We start from the raw sequence: 14,962 nt of genomic DNA, 5'->3' as shown, positions 1-14,962 counted from the left end.
GTAAAAACGGTATACGCCCAGTTATAAAATGCATCATGCACTTGAACTATTTCATCATGTATCGTATGTTCTTGGATACGTCTCGTTATTTAAGTTAAAACTCCCCATTATATACTTTAATACTTAAGTTAAAAAGCTTTCATTAAAAAATAAAATGAAATAAGAGAAATAAAATATATATTGTCAAACATATCTTTAAAAAATTGTTGCTAAATAATACGACAATATTATGCTGAGTTTTCACTTGCTGTCGTACTGTTATACATCAGAAGTTATATTAATTAGTAACAAATACTTAGCATTGTAGTAACTATCAAATAGTCAATGAACTTAAAAATTTAAATATCATATTACAATTACTCATGCGCAATTAATACCTTCATTATGAAGACAATGAAAGTTTCTTTTTTATTTTATTGTTATTATTATCAGTTAAGTAATGATGTCGCTGATGATAGTGTAGCTACTTGTTGGTCGTTAGCTAGTCAGTATTAAATTGTAAACGAACAAAGTAAGACGCCATATGGACGTGTACAGATTTATTGTGATTTTCTTAAATATTTATTACGTAAATATTTTATGTAAAGTCCGGTAGAAATTATTTATCATTGTGCTTTCATAAATTATTATTACCCAGGAAAGGTAAAAATAATTTTTCTTACTCAAATAACACAAATACAAAGCAGACAATAATCTTTATAGCTGTCAATAAACGTACAATAAATTTTAAATAATAAATTTGCATAAACACAAACCAAAAGAATTACTAATGTCTACTATGGACATTTTGAAATTAAATTTTCTCGACAGTGTTAGTTTTTGTGTTCAAATTTTGTGTAAACATAAAAAAAAGTTAATGATAAATGAGTATGAATGTAGCAGACGTCAGACAAATTAAAAATTTTAAATATATAGAATAAATAATTAATAAGATTAAATTTAAAAAAAGGCGCATTAAAAAAATTTTGAAATTAATAAGTGCATTTTTTAAATTATTTACTTTATTTATTTATAATTTTAAATTTGTCCGATGTCTGCTACATTCACACTCATAATGATAATAATTTTTTTTATCGAACACAATTTATATTTATCATTTATCAATAAATAAATAAATGAAAAATAATTGTGCTGCTAATTAATTTGACATTCGTCACACGTACATGACAGAATACGATGACGCATTTTCTGTATGACAAAGCCGTTAGATAAAAAAACAGTTTTTTTTAAATGACTAAATAATTACATATCATTATTTGACATTTAAAAATTTTAAAATAATTTTTTTGGCTCTTAAAAATTATTAAACAAGTTAGTTCTAATAAATAAACCGAAAAAAAATCACTAACAATAAAACAAATCCGCCGATAAAATTTTCAAATATAAAAATGGCGGGAATGCGCCGCTTTTTATCACAAACGCATGCGCATTGAAACTAAACCAGCCATACTTGCGTGACGTCATTTAGTCACATCCCACACTTGATTTTTATCCACACACATACTCCACAAATACATAAATATATACAGTGATGTATCAATGTATAACGTATCCCTGAACGACCATTTCGAAATTCGTATTTGTAGCCAGTAGTGCCGTGAATAGAGTGATGGTGAAGACCTCGTGTCTCACTGACACTGTTTTTAATTTTATCATTCTTAAACTTTTAAATAAATTAATTATCATTGATCAATTATCCACAGAGTGTCAGATTATTAATCATGCGAATTTAATTGTTTACTACATGTGTCATAATATTTTATTGTTTGAGTAGTGTATCGCCTACGTATCAGAGGTGGATCGATCGTACAATTGCCATGTAAGAAGGTTAGCAATAGTCTCTTTAAATAGGATTCTTTTGTGTATTATAGTGATCAACAAACGTAATTTTTTTTACTTTCTACTCTCAAAATAGGAATCAACAGTCTACTGTTTAAATACGTTATTTTATTTACGTTTGTTTAGTTATTGTTATTTTGTGTGTCCATTCATGTTCGACAACATTCTAGTAAAAGGGAAATTATAAGGCGTTGCTAAACTTTCTCGTCTCTAGTTATAATTTTCTCATGTATTGCTTTTTTTTCTTTTTTAAATTAGTTGTATAATGATATTCAAATTTCCTACATATTTAATCAACACAGACACCAAATTATGAATACAGAAAATTAATATGAATGATACTGAAGTTAGCCGACGTTTAATAATTTTTGGACTTTTTTTTAAACGATAAATTATAAAAATAAAAATATTTGAAAAAATTGCACCTGTAGTTTTTTAAATTTTCTACATGTGCATATTTTTAGTTTTTGTTTTTTTGTAATTTATTTGTTGGAAAAAAAAATATGAGCGTAAATGTAGCAGGCATACGACAATTTTTAAATTACATATAAAAACATTAAATAATTAAAATAATAAAATTTTAAAAAATGCATGTACTGAATTTTGAATTTTCTAAACAAGTCTTTTTTTATTTTTATTTAATAAACATTTCAATTTATTTTTTCAAAAGTTTTTAAAATTATCAGAAGCCCGCTAACTTTACTGTCATTTGAATTTGAGTATGGAGATGAAAAAAAAATTTATTGGGTACATAACATAATTATAATATGTTTACAATTGACAATACGTCATTAATAATTCAAACATATATTTACATACAATAAATTTATTCATAATTGTTATACTTAGTTTTATTAATTATGCGCAACGATTTTAAATATAAGGAGTTATGATGCAAGTGTATCGTGGGCACTTTATTTGATTTACAAATTTCAATCAATAGATTTATATATTTTATAAATAGAATAATTTGATGTGTTGTAAAGTTTATATTTTATTTATTTTTAGGTTCTGGTAAGAAAGCTGCAATGATGGAAGATCCACAGACTCCCGGTTCGGATTGTAATTCCAATCCAGCAGATCCTATTTCTCAGGATCTCATAAGCTCGGAATTTATTCAAGATAACTCTGACTATCAGTGGTTTATTGATTATGGGTAAGTGATATTTTTTTTTTTTTATTACTATCGTTATTTTTAAGAGAAGTGATGGTTTTCAAAAATTTACATTTATTTTCTTGTTCACAAGATATTAAATATTCATTATTTGTTAGTAGTTTCAAAATATATATGTTTGTTAAAACATTTATATTTGTTTTGATGGATACTTATAATTTAAGAATAATTAAAGGCACATCCGATCCACATCGATAAAAAAATTTTATTTATTATTATTATTATTATTATTATTATTATTATTATTATTATTATTCCTATTGCCTTTATTTAGACCCAACAGCAAAAATTTGCCAATAACAGGGTCACTACATAGTTATACAAAAAAAAATATACAAAGATGGCTAAACTAAGCTAAGTAAAGTATAAATTAACTGATTGCTAAAGAATACAATCAACTAAAAATATATAGAGAGTAAATTTAAGTTATAAATCATTAAGGTTGATTAAATTACTAGGTTTGAATGATACTAGGTGTACTTATTTAATTATTTATTGGCGATATTTCGCTGGTTTCATGCATCAGCATCTTCAGACCAAATCTACAAAGATTTATTATTTTACAATTTTTATATGTTAGATTTTATATAATTGATGTTTTTTTATATTATAGTTCTAAGGTAAAAGTCCCTATAGCTCAGTACCATTAGTCGCTCACTTTAACTGTTTAAGGCGTTTTTTTATAACTTTTATTAAAAAAAATTACAACTAAAAATATTATTATTCATAAATAATTATTTGTGAATCTAAATATATTAAAATATGACGTATCAAATTATTTTATAATAGATTATAAATTTAAATTAAATGACTGTTTTCAAAATTGCGCTCAGCCGGGCATTTTTTACTTTAACGTTCATTCGTTAGATTAAATTTAGGTTACACCAAATTTTTTAAGAATTGTTATAACTATATCTTAGTGAATACATTTTTAAAATTCATGAAATTTTATATTATGAAAGAATAAAGTAGTATAATTTATAAATTATTTGTCCAAACCAATAAACTTATCATATTTTAATTGATCTTGTCTTTGAGCGACTATAGGGCCATGTGTTGGTCGAGTAATGGTACATGACAACTTTTAGTGAGCGACTATGGATACACTCAAGGACCTTATTTAAAAAATTAGTAATAATTAATTATCAACATTACTCTTCAAACTTAATTTTATTCTAATACTCGAAACTTCAAAAAATAACTATAAAAAAAAATATGGTTTTTCATTTTATTTATTAATTTATATTGAGTGATTTAATCTCACTTCAATGAAAAGTGAGCGGGTATAGAGGCTTTTACATTAAATAAAAATTAATTCTGAATATCAAGTTTTAAAATTTTTTTTTTTTAAAGTTTTTTATACTTTGTTTTAAAATTAGACATATTTTTTAAATTTGTTTATTCAATTACAATCTATTGAAAATTAAATAATTTAAATGTCATATGTTGTAAACATCCAGAAGAATTAAATATTTATTCCGATATATTTTAAAAAATGGTCGTATGGTTTATTTATATATGTAAAAATTTCTATGAATCAGTATGTAGATAACAGTCGAGGATACGATGTATAGAAGTTCAAAGATACAATAAGAATGTTGAATTCTAAGGTCGTGTTCTATAATTTCTGTTCTAGTTTTCGATAGCTTATCTTAATACTATAATTTTTTTTATCTTGAGTGTTTAAAAAATAAATATTTAACTTTTCTCCAATACAATTATGCGGTTATAGCTTTAGTGTTAAAATATTTAATTTTACTACAAAATTTATGTTCATACAAATATCACTTTTATCATAAATTTATTCCGATAACTTTTTACGACAGTGGTTATAAGCAGGACTTATTTATTAGATTTTATTATGGTGGCCACATTTCTAGAAAACTTGGAAAATCTGGAAATGTCAGGGATTTATAAATATACTGGAAAAGTCAGGGAATTCCGTCACAAAGCTGGAACAATTTTAACTTTCTTTTCTTTTGACTGAAAAAATCCGATGAATTTTTTTTCTGTCAAAACTGTTCAAAAAGTGGCGCGGCGCGAATGCGATTCTAATACCGTCTTGAAAAAAAATTAGTAGGAATTGATTCCAATAGCGAAAAAATGAAGCAGTTTGAATTAAAAAGGCTGTTAGAAAAAAAAGTCTTAGTAGAAACCAATCATCAAGATCTTCAAGTTATTAATACACATATTGACAAGTTAAAAAACCAAAAACATTAAAAGTATACATAAGTAGTGAACTAATAAGTTTCCCTTTATTGATTACTTGCGTACTTGATTAATATTTTATTATAGAGTAAGTTATATAAAAACATAGATTTAAAATATAAAATAAAAAATTATTCATTTAATGAATAAAAAAAAATTATAAACATTGACAAATAATAAAATAAAGTTTCATTCAACGACAATGGTTGATTATTAATTGAACTGACTTATAGCATTTTATTTTGAATTAAATAAATATTTCCAATGATTTAATATTGCTACATATGGCCAGGAATTTTTTAAATATTTGACTGGAATACCTAGAAGTCAGGGAATTTCAGTTTCAAAAATCTGTGGTCAACATGTTGATGCTTGGGATTTTAATAATATTAATTAGAACATATGTCATATCATATCATTTTTTATATAATTTATAACGTGTACATTAATTTTAATAAATGAAATGAAAAATTTTCTTAGTAAATTTAAAAGTTACCACATAATAAGTATGATTGGTTTTTTACAAATATCTCTGTAAATACCGAATTATTCGTAAAATTGTAAGATACTTTTTTTGTAGCGCTTTAAATTCTCTACAAGAAATCTATCTTGTAATTTTTTAAAAAACTTGATACACTAGTCACAAAAATTAAGGGATATAAAAAAAATTCCAAATTTTTGAGTGATTTTCAACATGCTGTAACTCAGTGAAAAATGGTCGTAGGGTAAAAATACAAAAAGCAAATTGTAGCCTAAAGTTTCTAGTTTTCAGATCTGGACTTTAAATTTTTTTGTAATGCACGGTTCCGGAGTAATCCTATGTCAGATTATCAAAAAAAAATTATTGAAGCCCATAGACTTTTTTGAAGACTAGCAAAAATTTGGAAAATTATTTTTGCGTCGGTTTTCTTAGGATTACTCCGGAACCGTGCATGATAAAAAAATTTTAAGTCCAGATCTGAAAACTAGAAACTTTAGGCTACAATTTGCTTTTTTGTATTTTTACTCTACGACCATTTTTCACTGAGTTACAGCATGTTGAAAATCAACTCAAAAATTTGGAATTTTTTTTATATCCCTTAATTTTTGTGACCAGTGTAGTTACTAAAATATTTTAATTCTTAAATTTAAAAAATTAGATGTAGATACTTTGAATTTAAAACTGCTGCTAGCTCAGTTTATATTTTATCATCACAAGTTTACTATTAGCAAGTTATTTATCTCAGAAAAGTAACAGTCTTCAATTTTAATCAATATTTTTAACTCATAAATCTATCAATTTATCCCAACGATAACTCGAAGATAATTGAATATATTTTGCTAAAAATAAAATAGTGATAAAATATTATTAACAAATAATTAAAACAATTTAATAGATATCGAGATGGGGGATTACACGTCCATCCAAGCGTACTTTCATCACTTTCTACTTCTTATACTCAAGAAGACTTGGGTTACTACGACGACTTGGCAAGAAATCTGGATGCCAATCTTGCTGAAGTTGATATGGAGAGTTTTCGAACAGCAGATATACATACTTTGCTTACAGCTTTACCTGTTATGTGCACCGATCCTATTCAACAGTCAGAGGTATTTTTTTTTTCTCATAATTATTAATTAAATAATTGTATTAATTTTTAAACACCACGACTGAAAAAAAATAAAACAAATTAAACTATTTTATATAATTTTGGCAAATAAAAAGTTGTAATAAATTTTGTGTATATTATAACAGTTTAACTATCAAAGGGAACGTTATGCCAGTATATCTGGTTCAGTGATGGAAAAAATCGACATTGGTTCGTCAATAAGTCCTCATACCAGCAGTCAGGTATGAAATGGACTGGATCTCAAAAAAATATAAAATAAATATATAAAACAATAAATAATTAATACGTAATAAGCTTTACATTATTACCATTTTTTCGCTTATTAAATAAATTAATTTAATTTATTATTTATTATCAGTTATCAGTTTGCGCTTATAAATAAATCGAGCATGATAACAAAAAATGATCCATTGCTCAAAGGACATTTATTATTATTATTACTATTATAAATAATTTAAATAAATATTTTAATTCAATAGCAGCATGTCAAATGGGAAATACAGTCGACTCTTTCTATGTGGCCTCTCTGAAAATCTCCGATCCCCTAATTTCAACGTTTAGTCGTTCTCCCACCAATGGACAGTCATTAATTTTTTAATACCCTCTGTATATGTCCGCAACAAATATTTTGACTCGCTCTCTTCAAGTGTCTGCATACAAAATTTATTTAATTAAAATAATTAATATCTATAATTAAAAAAATTTATAGCACTTAATTGTATGTCGAAGCGTTAGAGAGTAATCAAATTTCAAACAAAAACGTCAATTTTTAGAAACAGATCAAAGTTTGAGCTTCAAAATCTCTTAAATGGTTGGCTTTACGAAAAAAACATAAGAGACCTTTTTTGAAGAGTTGAAAATTTCCTACAAAAATGAATATTAGTTATAGCTGTACGCTTATTTTTCATCAAGTTATAAAATTGTTCTCATTGCACTAAAATTGGGAAGTATCATTACTTAGAACGGGTTGAACGGCATTAAAATAAACTTTTTTATTTTTTAAAATTATTTTTGGGTCTCAAATAAGTGATTTGTACCAAGTAAATTAATCTAATTTGGGGAATAACGAACACCCTAATATATGTATAGTAAGCTGTATCAAAAAAATCGGCTATTTTTTTTTCCTTCATTATATCGAAAATAGTGTTGGAAATGACGAAAAAAAAATACTGTGAAAGTTTGAGCTCTTAATATCAATATTAACCGCTACCGTATCGCAATTTTCTATTTCCCGTTTAAATAACATGGGAAAATTTATTTTTTAAGCTTTGGAATTTTGTAGCTCACGGTGGGACCAATACTTTCAAATGTTCAAGACATATTTTTATGGAAAATTTGACGCTCTACAAAAAAGGTCTCTTATAATTTTTCGATATTTTTATTTCTTCAAAAGTTATTCGAAGTCAAAGTTAGATTGACGATAAATTTTTACATTTTTTAAATTTTGTGACGCAACCATTAACTTTATTGGAAAATTTTATAGGACATTTTTTGTAGAGAATTTTATTTCCTATAACTTGTCTGATAGAAAATTTCCGATATTTCTCACAAGTCGTAAGTTATTTGCAATTAACTGAAAATTTTCTTAAATAATCTAAATTTTGTTGCTTAAAATTAATTATATTAAATTTTCAGTTAATTGCAAATAACTTACGACTTGTAAGAAATATCGAAAATTTTCTATAAGACAAGTTATAGGAAATAAAATTCTCTACAAAAAATGTCCTATAAAATTTTCCGATAAAGTTGATGGTTGCGTCACAAAATTTAAAAAATGTAAAAATTTATCGTCAATCTAACTTTAACTTCGAATAACTTTTGAAGAAATAAAAATATCGAAAAATTATAAGAGACCTTTTTTGTAGAGCGTCAAATTTCCCATAAAATTATGTCTTGAACATTTAAAAGTATTGATCCCACCGTGAGCTACAAAATTCCAAAGCTTAAAAAATAAATTTTCCCATGTTATTTAAACGGGAAATAGAAAATTGCGATGCGGCAGTTGTTAATATTAATATTAAGAGCTCAAACTTTCACAGTATTTTTTTTTTCGTCATTTTCAACAATATTTTCGATATAATGAAGGAAAAAAGAATAGCCGATTTTTTTGATACAGCCTAATGTATAGTATTTAAACATGAATAGTTTTTCATAACGGTCAGATTCAGAGTGGACACTTAGAGAGAGTCTAATCTGTTAATAAAATCCACGACCAAATCGAGCATAACGATATGATAGTGGGGGGACTGTATTTCTCAGAAATATATTCCCCCACAGACCCAAAAGCGAACACTTTCAGAGAGTCGACTGTAAATATTCTTCTGATATTATTTTATTAATTAATGATAAAAATTTTTGTTTAGGGAGAAGATTCAGCATGTTCTACTGCGGATACTATTTCAATCTGCAAGTCATCGTTACTTTTTTCACCTGTGAAAGAAACACCAGTATTGCCACCGGGTGGTAGTTATAGTGTTGATTCTCTTGACTGCGAAGACATGTTATTGACGTGTCAGGCTAATAACAAAAATAATTATACAATCGCTTTTGAAGGCAGCATGACAATGTACTCTGATGGCTCACAAGTTGATTTTGAGAGTCAAGGTGATATTGCTATTTTTTTAAATTATTAGTTTCATAAACATTTAAATTAACTTGCTGACATGATAAATTTACCGAAATAAAAAAAAAAATATGTTGGCTTGTTCGTTTAATTTTATTTGGTTCCGTAACAAAATATCCAAAAGAAAAAATATTTACGGACAAAATTTCATCATTACGAAATATCTGGAGACGAAGTTACCCACTGAAATAATATCATGTGTGTAAATTATGGGTCAATTTATTAATAACTATAATAATAATAGAATTAATTGTATTAATCATATAATCTAAAGACAGTTAATTTTAATTTTGTATTAATACACTTTAAAAAGTTGGGAGTGAATCCGGATTTAATTTCCATCTAAATTCACTCCACCACTCGGAGTTCCGGAGTTTTAAAAAAAATCACTCCGCATGCGGAGTGAATTGGGAGTTTTTTTTAGCGGAGTAATTTTGGAGTGACGTGGATTTTATTTCACTCCCAATTCACACCGGTCCGGAGTTTTAACATTTAATTGAATTTATATTAAACTGTTAAATAGTGAATGCGTGCGAATGTGTGTGCGAGAGCGTGTTTGTGTGAATGTGTGTGTGCGTATCAGCTGATCAGTAATGTAATACGCGAGTTTTTACTTTGATTTTATTTAATGGAGTTATTTTTTATTAATAATATTTTCAAAACTCCTCTCCGGAGTGAATTTCACTGCGGAAGGATTAAATTAATAAAAATATATCTACTCCGATAATTAAAAATGCATTCACTCCGGATTTAATCCGCATTCACTCTACGAATTTTTTACAGTGTATTGTAATATTTATGTAACATGAAAATAATTGATGTAACTTTGTACGAATATAATTCAGGCTAATACCAGAGTCCTTTGAACGAGTTCGTTCATATTCAAATGAATTTTCGGAAACTTGTATGGATTATCCGTACTTTACTGTTAAAGGAATTGTGTCACCCTTCAACAGTATCGTTGGAATGGATTTTATCTTTAAATATGACATTATAACAATTCCATAAAGATATTTCAATCAAAGATTTTCGTTGCCTTTTACCGCTTCGTGATACACACCCACCCAAGTACAAAATAATCCAGTAATTGACGAAATTGAATTAAAATATGAGTATTTTTTCTTTAATTCATCTAGTAAATGTGGATTTTTCATGATACTGAAGCTAGCAGACGTCTAATAATTTTTGGATTTTCTTTTAGACCGTAAATTTAAAAAAAAAAAAATTTGAAAAAATTGCACCTGTAGTTTTGAAAATTTTCTACGTGTGCATATTTTTAGTTTTTTTTTTTTTTTGCAATTCATTTGGTGAAAAAAAAAATCCGAAAATTACTAATTGTCTGCTAACTTCAGGATCATGATATTTCATCCACAGATATTTTGTCCCGTGGATATTTTATCGCGGCACCTTTTATTTATTTGATTAATAGTTAAAGAAAAAAAAAATACTAACAATTTTTTTTTGTATTGCAGATAAACATAAAGCATATGAAGTTCGAGAAAATTATTACAATCCAAGTAAAATAGATTTAAAAAATATATTGGATTATTCAATGGCTTGTTCAGATTCAAAAATTTACACGACTTGGAGTAATTTAAAACATTTATCGGCAAATAAAGTTATGAAACGTCATGGGTCTGGTAATAATAACACAATGCCAAATTTTCTTCAAGCAACAGCAGCAACAATACCAGCAACAGTTATGTTAAATTCAACCAAAAGGAGTTTAAGTTTACCAGATTTAAGAAAAACCCGTGATTTAGAACAAATAAATATTCCATTAAATTTTTCAATGGACTCTGCAGAATCACATCATCAACATTCGCACAGTTCTGGTTCGGTAATGAGTAGATCTGTAAATGAAAGTTCAAATAGTAACACATCAGCGGGTAAAAAAATTCAAAATATGAGTCTCGTTAAATTATTTATTAAACAAAAAAGTATGAGTGCTGAAGGTATGAGTTTGACACTCGATCAGTCTGATTCAGCAAGTGATAATGGTTGGCCTACAAGTAATAGCAGCAGTGAGAGCAGAACAAATACAAATACACAGATACAAATTAATCATCATAATAATATTAATGATACATGTAAAAATAACATTCCAGACAATGACTTTTCAATAAACTGGGTTAAAACAGACTGTTATAAAAGTACTGAAACAATGAGCCATGACGGTAGTTCCAGTAATACATCAAAACGTGTGCCATCAATTAAAGAAATGAAACAAGAATCACCATCTGTTGAAGAATTGTCTGAGAGTATTTTAAAATCCGAAATAATGAATGATAAAATCCAATCAGAATTACTGCAGTTAAAAGATAATAATATCAAAAAAGTATGGAATAAATCATCAGAACAAGAAACAATACCAATATCTAAAACAACTGGTATACAAACGATTAAAGAAGTTGAAGATAATGCTGTACAGACATCACTTATTTATAACTTATCATCTAAAAATGATTATTATCCATATTTACGTGAAACATTCGTTGATAAAAAGCCAGTTTATGTGGTCTATCCAAATTATGCATTACCAGATTTATCATTTTTAAATAACAAACAAGTAAAACTTGATAATGTGGCATTGAAACCACAAGAAAGAGTGAGTCTTAAAAAAACTGGACGAAACAATAGACCATTTTCTTGTAATGACATTGAATCACTGAAACAACGTGGATTTTCTCATGTTAAAGATTGGGAATCATTGACATTTTTATTACCAACAGAGTATCGTAAAGTTTTACATGACGTTCCTGAAGTACCCAGACACATTAAATTGTCTGAAGAAAATAAAAAACCTCTATTTTGTTTATCTCCACCAATGCGACACAAAGGAGTTGGACGTAATGCAGCAGCAGCAGCAGCAACAACAAATGAAATTTTACCGACAAATATATCATCTAGTAGTAGTACTGGTACACAACCATCATCAGGTTATCGCGGATCGTCAACAATTCTCAGCGATTCCTCATCAAATCAACAGACAAGTACCAATCCACTTTATCTTTATCGTTATGACAGCGGTAGCTCTGAAAATAGTTTAATAAGCCATGATAAAAAGTCGTCACACCGACCTGGCAGTAGTGTGAGTCAAAGAACTGGTAATACTGGATTTTCAAAACGATCTATTTCTTTACCACATGGAGAAAAAGAAAATAATATTGAGTACACTGGCAAAGTACCACCGCGGCCTCCTTTACCTCGAAGTATTTTACGTAAAAATAGATCAGCGACAAATAAAAGATACAGCATGTTTGAAATGGGCGGAGTTGAAGAAGTTGATGATCATTTAAAATCCGAAGCTGAATCAAATAAACGAATGTCACTACAAGAACCGTATTATATTAATAATGATTTACAATTATTACGTCACGGGCGTATTATTGATTCTGACAAAGACGTCGATGAAGTTGAAGAGAAACGTTACGCAGAACATATGAGAGAAGTTGGCAATTATGGTATTGCTGAGACAATTGATGTTGAATCAAGTGGTGATGATGTTAAACAGCTTGAAGAATTTTTGAAGCGCAGTGGATTTTCATCAAGCAGCGACGACGGTGAAGACCCTGATATTAGATTAAGATCTTATGTTAGAAAATTTTTGGCGCTAAAAATGAATAAAGATGCTGTCAAAGCTGAAATGCTTGAATCACAGAAAAAAACAGTCAGTTTTGCTGTTAATAGACGACCATATTTAGATAGTAAAATTTTACAACTGGATATTAAAGATTGTCATGATGATTTTGATAAAAAAATTAATTTTGATGACAAACAAATAATGATTAACTCTGTTAATAAAGCTGTTGATTTATTAATTAAATTTTGGAATACGCAAGTAGACTCAAGATCTGTTGATTATAATGATAAAATAGAATGTTCACAAATATGTTTAAGTAACTTATGCCCGGCATTATATGCAATAATGTCTGATGGTTTAAAACCACAAATAAATTCAACTTTTGGTCCTATTGCTAACAGTGTTTGGCAAGTTGTTGAAGCATCATCACAACAGGGGCCACTTACAAATACACTTAATGAATTAGTTAAAAAAATAAATAGCGAAGATTTTATGACTGAAGGATTACTTAAATTTCATGCCTTTGTATTTGGGTTATTAAATTTACGGGCATTAGATGCATGGTTTGCATATTTATGTACACGTGAAACAATATTACGTAAACATTATACTAGTAGTAGTTTATTTGTTTGTGGTATTGGTTGCGCAAATTCACGTAAATTAATTGATAATTTTCTTAGTATTTTAGATCCACTTGCATTTTGTCCATTCCAATTAGATCTTTTATATCAGTATCGGCAATTACATAACAGTTTTAGTCATGTTAATAATATTATAACAAATGATAATAATATTATTGTGACAAAAGATAATTTTGATAAACAACAAAATATATTAATTCAAAGTCCGAAAAAAATACGACCACGTTCTTGTGGTTTTGATAACAATATCACTAAGGCTGAAAATACAAATGATATGAAAAAACGTTGGAGTAATATAGCTATTGGATCTAAAATGTTTCCTGTATTGGATAAATTAACTTGTGATGATTCTGAAGATTATACTGATAGCTTAGAGCATTCACCGTTAAATCGTGCTAGTAATCGTAAAAATATAACCAGAACATCAACTGTTAAAAACGCTGATGATAATGATGATGATGATGGTGATGATAATCAAGATAATGCTGGTGCAAGTGGATTGAAATTTAAAAGATTACAAGAAAAATGGGAATTAATGGTTGGTAAAGATGACACACGTGGTAGAGAAACTAATAATACAACATCACCATCATCACCACTTAGAACTCCTACTGGTGTTACTAAATCTAAAATTCCTCGGCTATTGACATCACCAATAAAACAACCAACAAATAGTCTGACTGGTACGAAAAATAAAACTGTTACTGGTATACCTGTTAAAAAATCAATTCCCAGTACAACAAATAAAATTTTGCCGAAAAAACCAACAGATTCAAAACTTAAAGAATCATCTAGACGCACTAGTCGTGTTGATCAAGATCATAATGTCACTCCAAGAACACATTTAACGCGCCCGAGTTCATTACCTTATAAATCTTATGCTCTCAATGCTAAAGAAAAAAATTTGATTTCACCACAGAGACGTGCTGTTTCAACATCTTTACCAAGACCAAATACTCCAGCTGCTTCAAAAGCTAATACTCAATTAAAACGTCCAGTAAAGTAAGTTAGTTTAATTATAATTATAATTACAGTAAGTCTGAGTGACTTTGGCCAAATCAAGGTAACATGAACTGAATCTTAAAATTATGCTGAGGTATATTTTGACTTCAAAATTTTATATGGGACTAAAGTCCCCATTATTGACATTATAAGTTATTAATTAATTATTTCAAGGTTAATGATAAATCTAACAACAGAAAGCCAATCATTCAAATGGAATTACTACTTATTTATATTTTCAAATGTCTATTGACTACGTAAATAAAAAATGAATTGTTTATA

General features: G+C 27.6%; 1 protein-coding gene across 6 annotated transcripts in view; it reads left to right on the top strand.

Moving 5' to 3' along the window:
• The window catches only part of LOC130667410 (uncharacterized), a 33,224-nt gene that overhangs the window by 12,919 nt on the left and 5,343 nt on the right, over positions 1-14,962 (top strand). For 2 of the 6 annotated variants that reach the window (XM_057468957.1, XM_057468953.1), the window contains 5 exons: positions 2,848-2,995; positions 6,598-6,811; positions 6,957-7,052; positions 9,195-9,435; positions 10,927-14,680. In XM_057468957.1, the coding sequence (XP_057324940.1) occupies positions 2,868-2,995; positions 6,598-6,811; positions 6,957-7,052; positions 9,195-9,435; positions 10,927-14,680 (4,433 nt within the window). In that variant the 5' untranslated portion in view covers positions 2,848-2,867. Of the gene's footprint in view, positions 1-486; positions 643-1,578; positions 1,828-2,847; positions 2,996-6,597; positions 6,812-6,956; positions 7,053-9,194; positions 9,436-10,926; positions 14,681-14,962 lie in introns of those variants that run through there. The other 4 variants (XM_057468956.1, XM_057468958.1, XM_057468955.1 and 1 more) reach the window with 4 other exon arrangements.

The sequence above is a fragment of the Microplitis mediator genome, chromosome 5 (assembly GCF_029852145.1).
Source record: "Microplitis mediator isolate UGA2020A chromosome 5, iyMicMedi2.1, whole genome shotgun sequence".
Taxonomy (NCBI): domain Eukaryota; kingdom Metazoa; phylum Arthropoda; class Insecta; order Hymenoptera; family Braconidae; genus Microplitis; species Microplitis mediator.
The sequence above is the reverse complement of the archived record's forward strand: the minus strand, read 5'-3'. Positions and strand labels throughout refer to the sequence as shown.